The following is a 20,229-nucleotide window of genomic DNA, read 5'->3' on the forward strand; positions in this document are numbered from 1 at the left end:
TTGTGGATAATGTGTGTGCCCTGCTGTTGTTATTGAGCCTTGGTTGCTGTTGGCATGTCAGTAGGTGTGATTGACCCTCACACTGACTGGCTATGAAGACTGGCCATGACTAAAGCTGATGAGGTATTATGCAAGCATTGATTCCAGTGAACAGCATTTTCTTTAGAGGGGCTCTGGTTCTTGCCCTGTCTGCCCTTTGTGTATGTAATTTGTGGAGCTATTTGGTTGGTGCTCTGGTGTGGTCTAATGCCAGCCACCAGTTATATTGGTTCTGGGGCCTCTTGGAAGCATCTCTGGTGCAGGTCAAGTTCAGCCGCTTCCTATATCTGGTACAGGGCCACCTGGTAAAAATCTACAAACTTAACTGTGGTTGTTAGGTGCCTGAGCTGTGCTTAGAGCCTCCTGGGAGAGTCTATATTGTAATCCGAGTCCGGCTACCACTGTGCCAGGCTTGGGCCCTGTAGCAAGAGGTACAGGGCATGCGAGACTGTCCACCACTTGTCTGGAATTTATGGAACTTTGAGAGATATTAGGTAAGTATGCAGTGTAGGTGGAGGCCAGCCACTGTGTGGAACAGCCACCGAAAGATGTTCAGTTTGAGGGTTTAATTCAGTGAGGTAGTGTCTCAGGGAATCCTCAGGATGGGTCGAGCAGTGTTTAGCAGGTTAATGGAGACTCAGATTTGGCGCCTATCTGTGCCTGCAGGCTGTGTGAGAGGGGGGCTCAAAAAAGAAACAGTGGCACCTGCCAGCAGTTCTGTCCCCGAGAGAGCTGCCCTTGCAACTTCTCTGAAGCCAGACTATTTAATTCTTCATTGTATGTCCCTGGCACTTTTCGAGCTGTTATCACTTTGCTGAAGTTTAGAGCAAGTGTTTGTGTGTGTGTCTGTGTGTGGGCCCTTTAAGAAGATGCCTGTATCTATAGCATCCCTCTGTCTCACCCAGTCAAAATCAGCACTGATGTATATAGCCAGGTGTTGTAAGGACTCTTTGTCCTGGCCCTAGTGCTCTGCGCTGGGGTGACCGATGTGTGGCTGGGACCTTATCCCACCCAGGGGAGCCTCTAAGCTGAGATATCCCTCCCTATTCTTAACTTGAGCTGTGTGGGTGTGGGATTGGCCGTTTCGTGTTTCAGCCGCTCCTGCCAATCTTAATGTGGCTTCTTTTATATGTTTAGGTACAGTTCTGTTCAGCTAGTCTTCGATTGGTTTTCAAGGGTAGTGGTTCTGTAATTCAGTTGTAATTTTGAAATGGTCATTGGATGAGGCAAGCACAGCATTTATCTAATCTGCCATCTTGACCAGAACTCTAAATGTATTTTTTTGTCATCACTATGTATTTTTTTTGTTAGTCAGATTTTATATTCTAGCAGTGCTTCATTGTCTGAAAGGCTATGTTACCAAAAAGTTGTATCAGTTTACTCAGTAAAGAAATGGAAAGTGCCCATGTTACTATATAGTACTATAATTATGTCGTCTTTATCTTTAATGGGTAAAAAACAATTGTCTTTGTTTTAATTTATATTTTTCTGACCACTGTCAAGGTTAAATATTTTTCCATATGCTTGCTAGTTCATATCCAATTTTATAAATTGTCTTCAGCAAATATTTGTTTTAACTATTAATCGGTTTGGTTTATCTTTTGAGTGCCTGCTTATCTTTTGAGTACTACTACTACCATGTTTTCCTGAAAATAAGCCCTAGCTGGACAATCAGCTCTAATGCATCTTTTGGAGCAAAAATTGATACGAGACCTGGTCTTATTTTATTATAAGACCCGGTCTTATATAATTTAATTTAACATAATATAATATAAGACCGGGTCTAATATTAACTTTTGCTCCAAAAGACGCATTAGAGCTGACTGTCCGGCTAGGTCTTATTTTCAGGGAAACATGGTAGCACTACTACTACTGCTGCTGCTCTGTTTTGGGCACTGAACTATGTTAAAGGAGTATTACAGGAAATCATTATAGAGAGGGATCAAACACACATATGTGCCACAATAGAGATATATATATAATTTGCTGTGAAATCTTGGGTGATAATATTAAATACTCAGTAATCTTAATTAATGTGTGATACGCACTGTTCTAAGTGGTCTTTTGCTTATATTAACTTATTTAATAAACAACAATCCTATGCATTGAGTACTCTAGTTATCCACCATGTTGAAAGATAAAGACACTGAGGAAAATGTTTAATTAATTACTTTGCCCTAAGTGAAAATGGTAGTAAATGATGAAACTGGGATTAAACTCTAGGAGTCTTGACTCCAAGGTTTACATTTTTGATTACTAACCTATACTGACTTTATCACAGTTTTTTACATGTTGGATTCACAGAAGTGGTGGTATAGATTGTTCATTTGTATTATCACAGAAACATGAGTGTGTCAAAATACTTTAAAACATATTCATATATTCCGTTTATTTATGATTAGCATATTTATTTTAATAATTATCCTGTTCAAGTGAAAAGTTAATGCAAATGTGTCTCTAGTCTCTTACTTTTTTATCCAACCTTCTGTCTCAAATTTTTTTTTTCCTTAGATGTTTATGCCTTTTTTTCCAGTTGAAAGAAATAAAAACCATAGGTAAATAGAGTTTCTTAGCCATTATTGATATTTCGATGTAGGTACAGCTATAGGTAAGTAATAAACATGTCGAAAAGGATCTTTTAAACTAATGTACTGTACTGTTTTTTTTTTTAAGATTTTATTGGGGAGGGGGAACAGGACTTTATTGGGGAACAGTGTGTACTTCCAGGCCTTTTTTCCAAGTCAAGTTGTTGTCCTTTCAATCTTAGTTGTGGAGTGTGCCATTCAACTTCAAGTTGTCTTTTTTCAGTCTTAGTTGTGGAGGGCACAGCTCAGCTCCAGGTCCAGTTGCCGTTTTCTAGTTGCAGGGGGAATAGCCCACTATCCTTTGCGGGAGTCAAACCGGCAACCTTGTGGTTGAGAGGATGCGCCCCAACCAACTGAGCCATCCAGGAGCTCAGCGGCAGCTCAGCTCAAGGTGTTGTGTTCAATCTTAGTTGCAGGGGGCGCTGCCCACCATCCCTTGTGGGAGTCGAAGAATTGAACCGGCAGCCTTGTGGTTGAGAGCCCACTGGCCCATGTGGGAATCAAACCGGCAGCTTTTGGAGTTAGGAGCATGGAGCTCTAACCGCCTGAGCCACTGGGCCGGCCCTGTACTGTACTTGAAACTAATACATTAAACTAATGTATTAAGTAAATAGATAGCTGAGAGACATAAATATCAGTTTTGCCAACTTGTTTTTATGTTAACCCTCTAGGGAGTGATATGAATTTTGTTTGGAGGTGAAGTAGTATTATGTTGGTAGTTAAAGAATTGATACGGAAATTATGTATAATAAAAGATAAAAATGTCACAAGCATTTAATCCCTTGGTGTTTTAATATCAATATAAATATTGGGTAAAATTTCACCTCACGTCCAAAAGACGACACATCTGATCTGTATTTAACTTATAAAGTTACAATCCTTTACTTACACATACACACGATTGTCATAAAATAGCAACATATGCTGATTTTTGTGGCTAGAGTATGTAGAGTAGTTTTGGCACATAATAGGCATTCAATAAATATTTGTTCAATGAATGAATAAATGCATTATGTCTCTATTTTTATCTGATCAGTATTAATTTGTTTGTAAGAAGGGAGAAACGTGGATGTTTACAGATTAATTAAAAGCAAACTTCATAAGCATAGTGCAACTTAATCATATTCTTTTGACAGTTTTAAAGTATTCTAATCAAGGAAATCTTAAGAAATTCACATGCAGATGAAATACTTTTTATAAGTACTTTTGTTAATCAGTATCTATTGGATCTGTGGTGAATTTATATGTAATACAATGAATTGCCCCTTGATTAAAAATTTTGTTTTGCTATGCAAATGGAATATATAAAACCAGCTTTTGAATAGTGAGCGAGGAAGAAAATCTGTTATTACTTGTACAACAATATATGTCAAATCTCTTTTCTTCTTGTTAAATATTCAGGTGAAGGGAAGTGGCTCCGAAACATTGACTATTACCGTTTAGATGGTTCTACTACTGCACAGTCAAGGAAAAAATGGGCTGAAGAATTTAATGATGAAACTAATGTGAGGTAGGAATACTTTTCTGTTTGTGTAGAGGTTTTAAAAAATCATTTTAAATCTGCATACGGTAAAATTCACTCTTTTTAGTATATACTTATACAATTTTTTAAAAATGTAAGATATAGTCAAGATATAAAATGGTTCCGTCACCCTTCAAGAAATTCACTCATGGAATCATACAATTTGTAACCCTTTGAGTCTCACTTCTTTCACAGATCAAAATGCGTTTGGGCTTCATCTATGTTGTTACGTATGTCAATAGTGTGTTCCTTTTTGTTGTTGAGTAGTATTCCATTCTATGTTGTATCACAATTTATTTGCACTTGAGACACATTTAAATTGTTTCTACGTTTTGGAATTAAAATTGAAGCTGCTCTAAATATCCATGTATAAGTTTTTGTGTGACACCTAAATTTTACCCATGTGAAATGAAAGTCCAGGCGTGTATTTCCTGGGTTGTATGATAAGTTTATGTTTAGCTTTGTAAGAAACTGCCAAACAGTTATCAAAGTGGTTATACAATTTTTTATTCCCACCAGCAATGTATGAGAGTTTGTTACTCTGCATCCTTGTTAGTACTTTATATTATCAGAGTTTTTAAAAATATTATTTTATTGGTTAGAGCATGGTGCTAATAGCACCAAGGTTGCTGGTTTGATCCTGCATGGGCCACTGTGAGCTGTGCTCTCCTTAAAAAACAAATAAAATAAAACAGTTAATTAAAATAAATAAACAAATACATAAAATTTTATTTTACTCATTCTAATAGGTATGTAATGGTATCTCGTGTGATTTTAATTTGCATTTTCCTAATGATAATTGATGTTAACCACCTTTTCATGTGCTTTTAAGCCATTTTTATATCTTCTTTGGTGAAAAATCTGTTACAGGGTTTTAAAGTTAGTATTCCTGATCTCTGTATCTGTTGTTGAAGTTTGAATCATATAGAGTTGACCCTTGAACAATGTGGGAGTTAGAGGCACTGACCCCCCCAAAGTTGAAACTCCACATGTAACTTTAGACTCCCCCAAAACTTAACTAATAGCCTACTGTTGACCGGAAGCCTTATTGATAATTTAAATAGTCATTTAACACATATGTTACATATTATGTGTATTATATACTATATACTTATAATAAAATAAGCTAGAGAAACGAAAATATTAAAAAATCAGAAAGAAGAGAAAATATATGTAAAAAATTCACATATAAGTGGACCCGTGCAGTTCAAATCCATGTTGTTCAATGGTCAACTGTACTTTAAGCCACTATACATATAGAATGTGTTATTTATCTGTTATTGGTGTTGCTTTTAACTTAATTGTTCTTAGCAATTAACAGACTTGAACTTCATTTGGAAGAGAAAAAAGTGTATATATACATATATATAAACATATGCACACACATACACATATGTGAAAGCATGGCCTTTAAGGAAAAGATGAAGAGATGGAGTTATTTTAATGACTAGGTGGCTGAGGTATGCCTGAATAAATGTCTTAAAGTATGAAAGATATTGTACTGTGTGTGTTAAACATTTTTTAATTCTAGAAGAGTCCTGAACTATACCTGGGGGTAATATTGGACAAATTACAGTTATATCATAGGAAGGGTATACTCTATTAGATGTTTTAAATCTGTAGAGTTTAGGAGAGCTTATAAAGGGTTGGTTTGAGTACAGTAAGGTTATAAAAGCATATGTTTAAATAACTTTTAAAAATAAGTACATTTTTATATTCTGTCTGCCATGTTTTTTTAACTTGTCTGTTATTTTTTAATTTGTCTTTTATTTCCAATGACTAGTGAGACTTTTTTTTAATTTTTAAAAAAATTTGTTTAAGTGTGTTTTTCCAGGACCTATCAGCTCCAAGTCAAGTAGTTATTTCAATCTCGTTGTCAAGGGCGCAGCTCACAGTGGCCCATGTGGGGAACGAACCGACAACCTTGTTGTTAAGAGCACCACACTCTAACCAACTGAGCTAACCGGTCGCCCCTGCCATGTTTTTAAAAATTATTATTTGTGTGAATCAATTTTATTGATTGAGTAACCTTAGTCTAATTTGTCAAGCTTAAGCTAAATCTTTGACTTGCTCAGTTTCTCAAATTAGTAAATATCACAGTAGTATATGAATTACCCCATAACATTTCATATTTGATGACCAGTAGGGAACAACATTGAAATGAGGATGCTTACTCACTAGCAAATTAACATCCCCCCTAAAAAAATAACATATGCCAAAAAGTATCTATGATTCAAATTCGTTATACAAACACACGTGTACACATACAAATACATATACCTACATATCATAGCTTTGAGGGGTTACCCTTGAGTAGATAAAGCTGTCTGGATTATATCTGCAAATGTTAGAGATTATTTCTGTCAGTGTGCTGTCTATCTATATTCTATTTTCTCATGACTCAGTAATTTTCAGAAAACAAAATATAAATATAACATTTGTTTATGGTAAAGCAGTTGGAAAGACGTTAAAATAAACTTTAAGATAATGACTACTTTTAATGTTGTCCTGTGTGGCCAGGAAGTAGTTTTCAACAGTGTCAGGTTTCCTATTTAGCTTGATACTGCTTTTTTGAACTTTTTATTTAGAAATAATGATAGATTCACAGGAACTTGCAAAGACAGTATGGAAAGGTCCTGTGAACCCTTTACCTAATTTTCCTTAATGGTTATATCTTACCTATAATAGCAAAACCAAAAAATTGACACTATATCAATGTATGTGTATATTTATGTCTTGTTAGGATGTATGTAGAAATTCCTATAACCACCACTACAATCAAGGAACAGAAATATTCCATCCCCTGAGATTGTTCTCTATTATTCTCTTATAGTCACACCCACTCTTACCACCACTTTGCCTCTATCTCTAATTACAGGCAATAACTAATTTGCTCTCCATCTTTATAATTTCATCATATTGTGACTGTTATATAAATGATATTCTATATATCACCTTTTTCACTGAGCATAATGCCCCTTAGCTCCATTCAAGTTGTTATGTATATAGTTCATTCCTTTTTATTACAGAGTAGTTGTCCATGGCAGAGATGTACCAGTTGGTTTAATGCTCGTACAAATTGTATATCTATTGCAGGACATTGTTGTATTTTTGTTTTATGGCTCAAGATATGGTATATCTTGCTATATCGTAGAGGCGCCCTTGAAATGAATGTGTATTTTCCTAATATTGGGAGGAGTATTCTATAAATATTGATCAGATTCTATTCTTTGATAGAGTCATGTTCTTCTTTATCCCTTGCTGATTACCTGTCTAGTTGTTGATCAAATTGAGAGAGGAGTGTAGAGGCCTCCAACTATAATTGTTTGTGTGTTTCTCCTTTCAGTTTTTCCTTCCCATATTGTCACCTCTGGTGTATACACATTTAGGATTGCTATATCCCTCTCTACCCTTCATAATTTTCTTTGCTCTGAAACTTATTTTATCTGATACTTATGATAGCCACTCATGCTTTATTTTGATTGACATTTACATGTTACATCTATTTTTCATCCTTTTACTTTCAACCTACCTATTTTGTTATATTTGAAGTAAGTATCTTGTAGACAACATATGGTTGGGTCATGTTTTACTTTTACCCACTCTGTTGAGCTCTTCCTTTTAAACGGTGTGTACAGACTATTTACATTTTTTATTGAGGTATAATTGACATGTAACATTATATTAGTTTCACATGTGCAACAACCATTTACATTTAATATAGGGCTTCAGGATAACATTTTTGTTGTTCAATTTGTTTTCTTATTTATTTTCCACCCTTCCTGCGGGCTACTTTTACCTTTTATTGGAATTCCATTTTGAATACTCTAAATATCAAACTTTCTTTTACATAAACTTCAGGGCAACCACTAAAAGAAATCTAGAATTGAAATATATACTGTAATAAAAGAAGAAACAGAGGGAAACATCATAAAATACCACCACACAGAAATAATAGACAACAACAAAAAGGTAAAGAAACAATGGAGACACAGCCTTACCAGAAAACTAAAGATGGAATGACAGGAAATCCTCACATATCAATAATCACCCTAAATGTAAATGGACTGAACTCACCAATAAAAAGGCACACAGTAGCAGATTGGATCAGAAAACTAAACTCAACCATATGCTGTCGCCAAGAGACACATCTCACCTACAAGGACAAGCATAGACTCAAAGTGAAAGAGTGGAAATTGACACTCCAAGCAAATGGTATCCAGAGAAAATCAGGTGTAGCCAAAGATGAAACAGACTTCAGGGTGAAAAAGGTAACAAGAGACAAAGATGGACATTTCATAATGGAAAAGGGGACTATACAACAAGAAGACACAACAGTCATCAATATTTATGACCTCAGTCAGGCAACACCAAAATAAAGCAAGCAACTACTAACAGAACTAAAGGGAGAAATTGACCAAAACACAATTATTCTAGGGGACTTAAATAAATCATTGACAGCTATGGATAGATCATCCAAACAGAAAATAAGTAACAAAATAGCAGCCCTAAATGACACATTAGATGAAATGGACATAATTGACATATATAGAGCACTTCATCCTAAAACATCAGACTATACATTCTCTTCTAGTGTACATGGAACATTCTCAAGGATAGACCATACATTGGGACACAAAATCAGCCTCAGGAAATTTAAGAAGATTGAAATCATACCAAGCACATTCTCTGATCACAAAGCTTTGAAATTCGATATCAACTGCAAAAAGAAAGCAGGCAAACCTCAAATACATAGAGATTAAACAACATACTTTTAAAGAATGACCGGGTCAAAGAAGAAATTAGAGGAGAGATCAAAAGATACGTAGAAACAAATGACAATGATAATACATCCTACCAAGATTTTGGGGATGCAGCGAAAGCAGTTTTAAGAGGGAAATTTATATCATTACAGGCCTATCTCAAGAAACAAGAAAAATCCCAAACAAATAACCTCATGTTACTCCTTAAAGAACTAGAAAAAGAACACGTGAGACCCAATGTCAGCAGAAAAGGAAATAACAAAAATCAGAGCAGAACTAAATGAAATAGAGAACAAAAAGACAATAGAAAAAATTAATGTGACAAAGAGCTGGTTCTTTGAAAAGATTAACAAAATTGACCAACCCTTGGCTAGACTCACTAAGATAAAAAGAGAGAAGACACTAATTAACAAAATCAGAAATGTAAAAGGGGAAGTTATCACAGACACCAGAGAAATACAAAGGATCTCCAAGAATACTATGAAGGACTATGTGCCACCAAATTCAATAACCTAGAAGAAATGGACAAGTTCTTAGAAACATATAGCCTTCCTAGGCTGAACCATGAAGAACTGGAAAATCTAAACAGACTGATTACCAGTAAAGAAATTGAATCAGTCCTCCAAAACCTTAAAGCAAAAGTCCTGGACCAAATGGCTTCACTAGTGAATTCTACCAAAAAGCTTCAAAGAGGATCTAACACCAATCCTACACAAACTCTTCCAAAAAATTGAAGAAGAGACAGTACTCCCTAACTCATTTTATGAGGCCAACATTACCTTGATACCAAAACCTCGTAAGGACAACACAAAAAAAGAAAACTACAGACCAATATCTCTGATGAATACAGATGCAAAAATCCTAAACAAAATTCTAGCAAATTGAATACAACAATGCATTAAAAAGATTATTCATCACGACCAAGTGGGATTCATCCCCGGGGCACAAGGATGGTTCAACATCTACAAATCCATCAACGTGATGCATAACATCAAAGACAAAATCATATGATTATATCAATTGATGCAGGAAAAGCATTTGACAAGATACAACATCGATTTATGATTAAACACTTAATAAAATAGGTATGGAAGGAAAATATCGTAACACAATAAAGGCCATATATGACAAACCCTCAGCTAACCTCATAATTAATGGTGAAAAACTGAAGCCCTTTGCTGTACGTTCAGGAACACGATAGAGCTGTCCCCTATCACCTCCGCTTTTCAACATAGTGTGGGAAGTCCTTGCCAGAGCAATCAGGCAAGAGAAAGAAATAAAAGGCATCCAAATTGGGAATGAAGAAGTGAAATTGTCACTCTTTGCCGATGACGTGATTCTATATATAGAAAACCCTAAAGACTCTACCAAAAAACTGTTAGGAACAATCAACGAATACAGTCAAGTTTCTGGTTACAAAATCAACGTAGAAAAGTCCATTGCATTCCTATATACTAACAATGAAATCTCAGAAAAACAAATACAGAAAACAATTCCTTTTGCAATTGCAGCAAAAAGAATAAAATACCTAGGAATAAACTTAACCAATGATGTGAAAGACCTACATACTGAAAGTTATAAGACATTTTTAAAAGAAATTGAAGAAGACACAAAGATATGGAAAGACATTCCAGGCTCTTGGATTGTAAGAATCAACATAGTTAAGATGGCCATATTACCCAAAGCAATATATAGATTTAATGCAATCCCCATCAAAATTCCAATGGCATTTTTTAAAGAAATAAAACAAAATCATCAGCGTTGTTTAGAACCTAAAAAGAACCCGAATAGCCAAAACAATCTTAAGAAAAAAGAACAGTACTGGAGGTATCACACTCCCTGACTTTAGCTTGTAATACAGGGCAACAATAATCAAAACAGCATGGTATTGGCAGATAAACAGACACATAGACCAATGGATTAGAATTGAGAACCCAGAAATAAAACCACATAAATATGGACAGATAATTTTCAACAAAGAAGCCAAAAACATACATTGGAGAAAAGACAGCCTCTTCATTAAATGGTGCTGGGAGACTAGGATAGCCACATGCAAAAGAGTGAAACTGGACTGCTATGTGTCACCATGTACCAAAATTAATTCAAAATGGATCAAAGACTTAAGCATGAGACCTGACACAATAAACTGCATAGAAGAAAACATAGGTACTAAACTTAGGGACCTTGGGTTCAAAGACCATTTTATGAATTTGACTCCAAAGGCAAAGGAAGTAAAAGCTAAAATAAACTAATGGGACTATATGAAACTTAAAAGTTTCTGCACAGCAAAAGAAACCATTGACAAAATAAAGAGGCAAACAACTGAATGGGAGATTTTTGCTAACAGTGCCTCCGATAAGGGGCTAATATCCAAAATATACAAGGAACTCATGATACTCAACAAGTACAAAAAAAAAAAACAACCCAATTGAAAAATGGGCGGAGGACCTGAAGAGACATTTCTCCAAAGAGGACATAGAAATGCAAATAGACATATGAAAAAATGCTCAATATCACTAATCATCAGAGAAATGCAAATAAAACCTACAATGAGGTATTACCTCACCCCATTCAGAATGGCTATCGTGAACAAGACAAATAGTAACAAGTGTTGGAGAGACTGTGGAGAAAAAGGAACCCTCATACACTGTTGGTAGAAATGCAGACCGGTGTAGACTTTTTGGAAGGCAGTGTAGAGGTTCCTCAAAAAAAATTACGAATAGAATTATCATATCACCCAGCAATCCCTCTCCTGGGTATCTACCCAAAGAATTTGAAATCATTGATACGTAAAGACACGTGTGCTCCAATGTTCATCGCAGCTTTGTTTACGGTGGCCAAGACATGGAAACAACCAAAATGTCCTTCTATGGATGAATGGATAAAGGAGTTGTGGTATTTATACACAATGGAATACTATTTGGCGTTAATAAAAGATGATATAGGAACATTTGTGACAACATGGATGGATCTTGAGAGTATAATGCAAAGCGAAATAAGTCAGAAAGAAAAAGCAGAGAACCCTATGATTTCACTGATATGTGGTATGTAAACCAAAAACAACAGAACAAAACAAAAATGAGAAACAAGAACTCATAGACACAGACAATAGTTTAGTGGTTACCAGATGTTAAGGGGGTGGGTGGAGGGAGATGAGGGTAAGGGGGATCAAATATATGGTGATGGAAGGAGAACTGACTCTGGGTGGTGAACACACAATGGGATTTATAGATGATGTAATACAGTATTGTACCCCTGAAATCTATGTAATTTCACTAACAGTTGTCACCCCAATAAATTAAAAATAAAAGAAGTTGAGGTATATATACACAGTGGAATGCTATTCTGCTGTAAGAAAAGATGATATAGGAATATTTGTGACAACATGGATGGGTCTTGAGAGTATAATGCTAAGCGAAATAAGTCAGACAGAAAAAGCAGAGAACCATATGATTTCACTGATATGTGGTATATAAATCCAAAACAACAAAAGAACAAGACAAACAAATGAGAGAAAAAAAACTCAGACACAGACAGTAGTTTAGTGGTTACCAGATGGTAAGGAGGGTGGGGGCTTGGAGATGAGGGTAAGGGGGATCAAATATATGGTGATGGAAGGAGAACTGACTCTGGGTGGTGAACACACAATTGGATTTATAGATGATGTAATACAGAATTGTACTTCTGAAATCTATGTAATTTTACTAACAATCGTCACCCAAATAAATTAAAAAAAAAACACAAGGGGAATTCCATTTTGGTTCATCTATAGTTTTTTTAGTGTATCTTTATGTAACTTTTACATTGGTGTTGTAAGTATTACATTATATATACGTGACTTGTAGTCTACTGGTCATTATTTTACCATTTTGATTCAAGTATGGAAATCTTATCCCTTCATGTTCTTTTGTCTGCCTCATTTATAATATAATTATCTTAAGTGTTTTCTCTGCATAAATAGATTACCACATCAGACAGTGTAATAATTTTTTCTTCTACCATCCAACAGAATTTTGAAAACTTAAAAGAAGGAAAACATTCACTCATATATTCTTTTCATTGTTTCTTCTTCCTAATGTTTCAATATTCCTTATTTTATCATTTCCTTTACAGTGCTTGTCTTTTTTTGTCAGTTATCTCACTTAGCATAATGTATTCAAGGTCCATCCATGTTGTCCCATGTGGCAGGATGTCCTTTCTCAGCTTAAGAATAGTCCATTGTAGATGTTCGCCATATCTTCTTTATCCATTCATCCATTGATGGGTATTTAGGGTGTTTCTATGTTTTGGCTATTGTGAATAATGTTGCTCTAATCATGAGAGTGCGTATATCTCTTTGACATCCAGTTTTCATTTCTTTAGTGTATATACCCAGAGGTAGAATTGCTAGATTGTATGGTATATACATTTTTAATTTTTTGAGGAATCTGCACATTGTTTTCCATAGTGGCTGAACCAATTAGTGAATGTTGACAACAATAATTTATTATAATCATCAAACATTGTAAGAGACTAGAACTTAATTATTCTAACTACTGAAAAGAAATAATAATTGTATAACTTAGAGGTGCTGTTTGTCCTTACAATGGCAATTATATATTACAATATATAAATGTATCAAATTAATATGTGCACCTTAATTTTACACAATGTTTTATTTCAAATATATTTTATTTTTTTTAAAAAACCTGGTGTTTTTTAAAATTGTTTTTCTCCTAACATTAAGGTTCTATTTCTCTCTTGATTCTTTGAAGATTTTTTTTTTCTTTGTTTTAATTTTCAGACGTTTGAGTATGGTGTGTCTTGGCATGGATTTCTTTGGGTTTACTCTGTGCTTCATTCAATTTCTTGAATCTGTAAGTTTGTGTTTCTTGCTAAATTTTGGTAATTTTCAGCCTTCCTTTTTTTTGTTGTTCTTTTTTTTTTGAGTAGTTTCATAGCCTGTTGTCTTCTTCTTTTAGGACTCTTATTAGAAGAAGCTTAGGTCTTTTATTATAGTTCTATAGGTCCCCGTTAGAACCCTGTTAGAAAAAAAGAAGAGTCTCCGTTTTTGTTTTGTTTTTTTCATTTGGTTTCTGTTGTTCGGATTGGGTCATTTCTGTTTTTCTCTAGTTGTGTTCTTTTTTAAGTTCATTGAATCTTCTGTTCTCTATATTCTACCATGGAGCCCATCTATTGAGTGTTTTATTTATTATGGTATTTTTCAATTTTAAAAGTTCCATTTGGTTCTTCTTTATGTCTTCTGTTTCTTTGCTGAGACTTTCTAATTATTTTTATTTGTCTCAGTGTGTTAATAATTGCTTATTGAAGCTTTTTCATAATGGCTAGTTTTTAAATCCTTGACAGTTTTAACATTTATGTCACATCAGTGTTGGTGTTTCCTGATGTTTTTCCCTCCATTGGATATTTCCTCCAAAATATCCATTGAAGTTGATATTTTTCTTGTTCTTGTTATGACAGAAATCTTCTATTTAAACTGGAAGTTTGGTTATTATGCCATGAGAATGTGGATCTTATTTAAATCTTATCTTATATCAGGCCTCTTCTGACACATGTTCTGGTAGGACATGAGGTTCCCAAACCTCATTACTGTCAGTTGATATTGGGAATTCAGTCTACTCACTAGGCTTCTACTGATAGTACCCTGGCTGGGAGAGTCAGGACTGCCTATTTACAACCGTCCCCATTAGCCTCTACTGATACTACAGAGGGTGACTCATTACTGTTTGGGTGGTTGTATAATTCCTGACTCTCTCCTAGGACTTCTTTCATACTACCCCAGGAGAGGGAGGGATAGGGTTTTCCTTACAACTACTGCATGTGAGTAGATGTCCTGATTCTTTGCATAGTATTCATTTACATTTCTAGGTCAGGGGGAGGACCTTGTTAACTCAGACTTCTCTGAAAACACCATGGCAGTGCCTTGTTACAACTAGGTGAGGGTAGAAGTCTGGACTTCGCACTCAGGCTTTAGTGACAAGGGTGGAAGTGCACTGCATTTTTTTTTTTCTGTACTATTTGACTGGAGTTGAGCAGTTCCTGTTTTAAAGTTTTCTGTCTTGCTAGTTTGCCCCTTTGTTGGTCCTTTGGCTAAAGACACCAGGCTTTCCTTGGAGATTTTTTTTTATAGCACCCACTGGCATTTCCAGGTTGCTAGGTTCTTCAGCACTCAGTCTGGGATACATGAGGCAAAAAGAAAGCCTGTGGAACTCACTGCCAATGTGTATTAGATCCCAAGGTCCCTAGCCAGTCTGCCTCCTTCTCCTCACTTTTCAGAAACATTTTGTATTTGTTTTACATATACTGTCCAGGGCTTTTAGCTTTACGTATTATGCGGAGCTGGGTACAGTATGTCTACTCTATCTTTCCAGAGATGGACGTCCAAAGATTAAACTTTTAAAAGAATTGTTCTAACTGGTTTTTGGCAAACATACATATGTCCTTCTGTTGTGTATATGCCTCTTAGTGAGATTGTTGAGTAATAAGTATGTGTATGTTCAGCTTTAACTTTTATTGCCAGAACATTTCTTCCAAAATGGTTGTGCCAGTTTGCACTCCCACCAGTAGTGTTTGTATGTTTTATTTGTTCTCTCTCTTCATCATCACTTGATGATGTCTGTTTTTTTTTAAGCCATTGCAATAGATATGTAGTGGAAAGTCTTCATAGTCTGATAACTAATTCCAGGTGGTTTGTAAATTTAAATGTGGAAGCTATAACAATAAAGGTTTCAGAAGAAAACAATAAAGAGTATTTTCCTGATCTTGCAGTAAGAAAATTTTCATGAAAAGGACATGCAAAGTACTAACCATAAAAGGAAAGATTAATGAATTGAGCTTCGTTAAAATTAAGAAGTTGTATTCATCAAAGGCATTTCCTGTTAAGAATGAAAAGACAAGCCACAAAGTAGAAGCTATTTTCAATACATAGATCCAAAAAGACTCTTAACTAGAATTTATAAAGAATTTTTAAAAATCAGTAGGATAAACCAGACAACTCCATAGAATGATGGGCAGAAAACTTGAAAAGGTCAAAAGACGATATGCAAATAACCAATAAACATACATAAAGTGCTCATCTTTATTAATCATCAGATACGTGCAAGTTAAACACATTTTTAACAAAGGTGCAAAAGTATTTCAGTGTAGGGAGGATAAGCTTTTCAACAAATGGTATTGAAACAATTGGATATTCTTAGGCTGAAATGAACTCTTGACCATCACCCTTTTAAAAAATATCAAGTCAAAGTGGATTATAAGTCTAAATATAAAACATTATACTTCTTTAAGAAAACACAGATGAAATCCTCAGGAACCTAGGTTAGGCAAAAAGTTCTGAGTCATGACACCAAAGGTATGTAATTCAATTAGAAAAAATAAATAATTTGACAATCAAAATTGAAAACTTTTTTCTGTGAGAGACCCTGTAAGAAGAGAAAATGACAATTCATAGACTTGGAGAAATATTTGCAAGTAGCATATCTAATAAAGGACTCAAAGAATTCTCTAAATATAACAGTAAGGAAACAAACAACAATGGTCAGTTAGAAAAGGCCAAAGACTTAAATTGATACTTCACTGAAGAGGATCTATGCATGGCAAATAAGTACATGAAAAGTTGTTCAACATCACTCGCCAGGTCTCTCGGCCTTAGCATCATCTTAGAAATCTCCATGCCATGAGAGGCTGAAGTGTAAAAGAATAAAAATGAGACATGGGTCCAAGTAAACTGCTAGCTTGTGCACCGGTGGAAGCCACAGGAGCAGAAATTAGGAAAGCCAGAGGCCAGGAACACTGATACAAATCGTTGGACTGCATGCCTGTTGTCTAGAACTTCTTAATGGATCTAGAACATACATCGCCATCTGTTCCTCGCAACCACCTTTTGAGAGACCCACCTTGCTCATACAAAAACAGTCCTTTGCTCTGGACCTGTGACATTTTGGACAAGTTCTGTTCTCAGTTGTGGCTGAATGTAACATGTACAATAAATCATCAGCTGTCTTAAATGAAGAAAAAACAACATCATGAGCCAGTAGGGAAATGTAAATTACTCACAACCAGATATCGTTTCAAATCTATCAGAATGGTTAAAATAAAAAATAGTGACACTACCAGTGCTGGTGAGGATACAGAGAAACTGGATCTCTCTTGCAATGCTGGTGAGAATGTGAAATTCCACAGACACTTTTCCTGGAAAACGATTTGGTAGTTTTAAAAAACTAAACAATTAAACATATGCTTACCATACAACCTGCAGTCGCACTCTTGAAAATTAATGTCAGAGAAATAAAAACTTATTTTCACATAGAAACCCATTCACAGATGTTCATAGCAGTTTTATTTGTAACAGCCAAACTGGAAACAACTGAAATGTCCTTTAACATATGAATGGATAAACAAATTGTGGTATATCCGTATAATGGAATACTGCTCAGCAATAAAAAGGAATAAGTATTGATATTTATCAGCAACAACTTGAATGGATCTCAAGGGCATTATGCTGAGTGAAAATGCCAATCTCCAAAGGTTAAATACTGTATGATTCTGTTCATATAGCATTCTAAGATTTTATTGGGGAAGGGGAACAGGTCTTTATTGGGGAACAGTGTGCACTTCCAGGACTTTTTTTTTCCAAGTCAAGCTGTTGTCCTTTCATTCTTAGCTGTGGAGGGCGCAGCTCAGCTCCTGGTCCAGTTGCCGTTTTCTAGTTGCAAGGGGCACAGCCCACCAGCCCTTGCGGGAGTCAACCAGCAGCCTTGTGGGTGAGAGCCCGCGCTCCAACCATCTGAGCCGTCTGGGAGCTTAGTGCAGCTCAGATCAAGGTGCCGCACGTTTAATCTTAGTTGCGGGGGGCGGAGCCCACCATCCCTTGCAGGAGTCGAGGAATCGAACCAGCAACCTTGTGGTTGAGAGCTTACCTGGCCCATGTGGGAATCAAATCGGCAGCCTTCAGTGCCAGGAGCACGGAGCTCCAAAAGCCTGAGCCACCGGACCGGCCCCATGTAGCATTCTTGACTTGAGAAGATTATAGTAATTAGAGAACAATTAGTGGTTACCAAGTATTAGAGTTAAGAGAAGAATGTAAATACTAGGGATAACATAAAGGAGGATTTGTTTGGGTGATGGTACAGCTCTGTTTCCTGCTTGTGGTAATGATTGCATGATTCTACACACATGAGAAAATTTCATAGAGCTATACACCAAACAAAAAAGTACATCTAAAAGTTGATGAAATCAAATCAGCTCTGTGCCTGAGTTCATAGTATCAGTGTCAATTTCCTGGTTTTGACAATGTACTGTAGTTATGTAAGTTACTACCATTGCGGAAAGCTGTATGAAGGATACACAGGAACACTCTGTACTATTGTTGCACATTCTCGTGACCCTTAAACTACTGTTTTTTAAAGGTTAGAATTAGAATAAAAAAGAAAGTACCATGAATTGTCACAGATCTGGAACAACTGGAACTCTTACACAATGCTGGTTGGAATATAAATTGGAATAAGCACTTTGGAGAATTATTCGTTCTGCTTTAACAGTACCATGCACATACCCTATGACCTACCAATTCTACTTTTAGAATACTTACATGTACCAGCAGACATACAGGAAGGTTTATAGCAGCACTATTCATATGATGATTCATATATTAATTGTTTGTTTTGAGTGTATACTTTAATACTGATGTTTAGTATTAAAAACTCTAAAAATACCCTATTTATCTCAGTATCGACATATATTCCAGACTAAAGAATATTAAAGGTTAAATAGTTGTAAAATAATTCTTAATACCAGTTGAATCACTTGACTGTTTCTTTGTTTATTTTTCCTTTGGGGGCAAAATTAAACAATTTTTCTTCCCACTTGTGTGCTCTTAAAAGCCAAATTATGTCATTGACCGCATGTATACCCTATAAATAATACCTCTATTATTGCAAATTAGACTGCATTACAATTGTTTATATGTCTATTGTCTTATAGTTGGTGGTCTCCTTTAGTACAGTGACCAGATATTTTTTCATCTTTTATATTCCCAGTCTAGCTTAGTATTTGGGATGCATAACAATTTAATAAGCATGATTATTAAACCCATTCAATTCTTCATTAGTGAATAGATACCAAAGAGCTTTGAAGTTCTCTATGGGTTTTCTGGGCAGTTTTTGTGGGGTTTTTTGTTTTTGGTTTTAACCTGCATAGTTTATACCATTCATTCTATATGCATGATCCTTTTCCTGATGTGTAATAGATGTAAATAACTGGAGTAATGTTCAGGCAGCATTTGCCCATAAACCCTTAAATATGTCCATTAATTAAAGAAAGCACAGTTTGTTCACTGTAATGAGTATGTATGATTAGAGAAGTATGAAGAAGAAATTAATGTAATCCCAGTGACCTGATATAACCATTGTTAACATTGTATGTATGTATGTTTAGTTTTTTTAAAGCAGTTGCCATTCTAATTAAGAAAGTTCTATATCCTGTTTTTTCCCACATAACATAATACTGTAGATTTTTAATGGTAATGTAACCTGTGACTAGCTGGGGTATAATTTAATCCTCTGTGTTACAGTTTTTTGTTTTCAGGGTTGTGTTCTTATAAGGCTTGCTGTATAAAGGCATTTTGTGAAGATTCCTGAGAGCTTATCATATTCCAGGGGTTTTATCACTCTAAGTTACCCACAGTAAACAAACTAGTTACCTGGTGGAATATCATGCAGCTATTAAGCATCATTTTTACCAAGAAATTTGAGGGAATGCTCAAAATATAAACTGTATCCATAAATACTTGTCTGTCAGTGTAAAACCAAAAAATGTATATCCTTAGGAAAAAGAAACCTATAGGAAATGTATTAGGTTGGTGCAAAAGTAATTGCGGTTTTTGCAGTTTTTAACCTTTTAAACCGCAATTACTTTCGCACCAACCTAATACCATGATTTGAATATATGTTGTTTCTGGGAAGTGGAAGTGAGTAATTTTTTTTTCTTTAAACTTGTTTATATTTTCAAAAAAATATTATATATATAATATAATCTCAAATCAAATTTTTATTTATATGAAAGTAATATGTTTACATATTTGAAAAAAACAATCTAGTTTTGCAAGCCTTAAGATAAAAACCAGTCCCTTTACCAACCCCTTCCTGTCCATGATTTCTACTCTTCACAGGTAACCAATATCAACTCTTGGCGATTCGGTATTTACTTATATATATTTCCCTTTTGCAGTCAAAGGTGGGAATTTACTTACATGCACACACACACTTCTCATTCATTTCCTCAGAATATTTTTTTTCATAATATTTGCTAAATCAATTTGGAG

General features: G+C 35.2%; 1 protein-coding gene across 24 annotated transcripts in view; it reads left to right on the top strand.

Annotated features, from left to right (window-relative positions):
• ATRX (ATRX chromatin remodeler) overlaps nt 1-20,229 on the top strand; it is a 255,985-nt gene that overhangs the window by 193,939 nt on the left and 41,817 nt on the right. For all 24 annotated transcript variants that reach the window (XM_081043771.1, XM_081043772.1, XM_081043775.1 and 21 more), the window contains one exon: nt 4,026-4,134. In XM_081043771.1, coding sequence (XP_080899897.1) covers nt 4,026-4,134 — 109 coding nt within the window. The remainder of the gene's footprint in view (nt 1-4,025; nt 4,135-20,229) is intronic.

This window comes from Rhinolophus hipposideros, assembly GCF_964194185.1.
Source record: "Rhinolophus hipposideros genome assembly, chromosome: X".
NCBI classification, from domain to species: Eukaryota; Metazoa; Chordata; class Mammalia; order Chiroptera; family Rhinolophidae; genus Rhinolophus; species Rhinolophus hipposideros.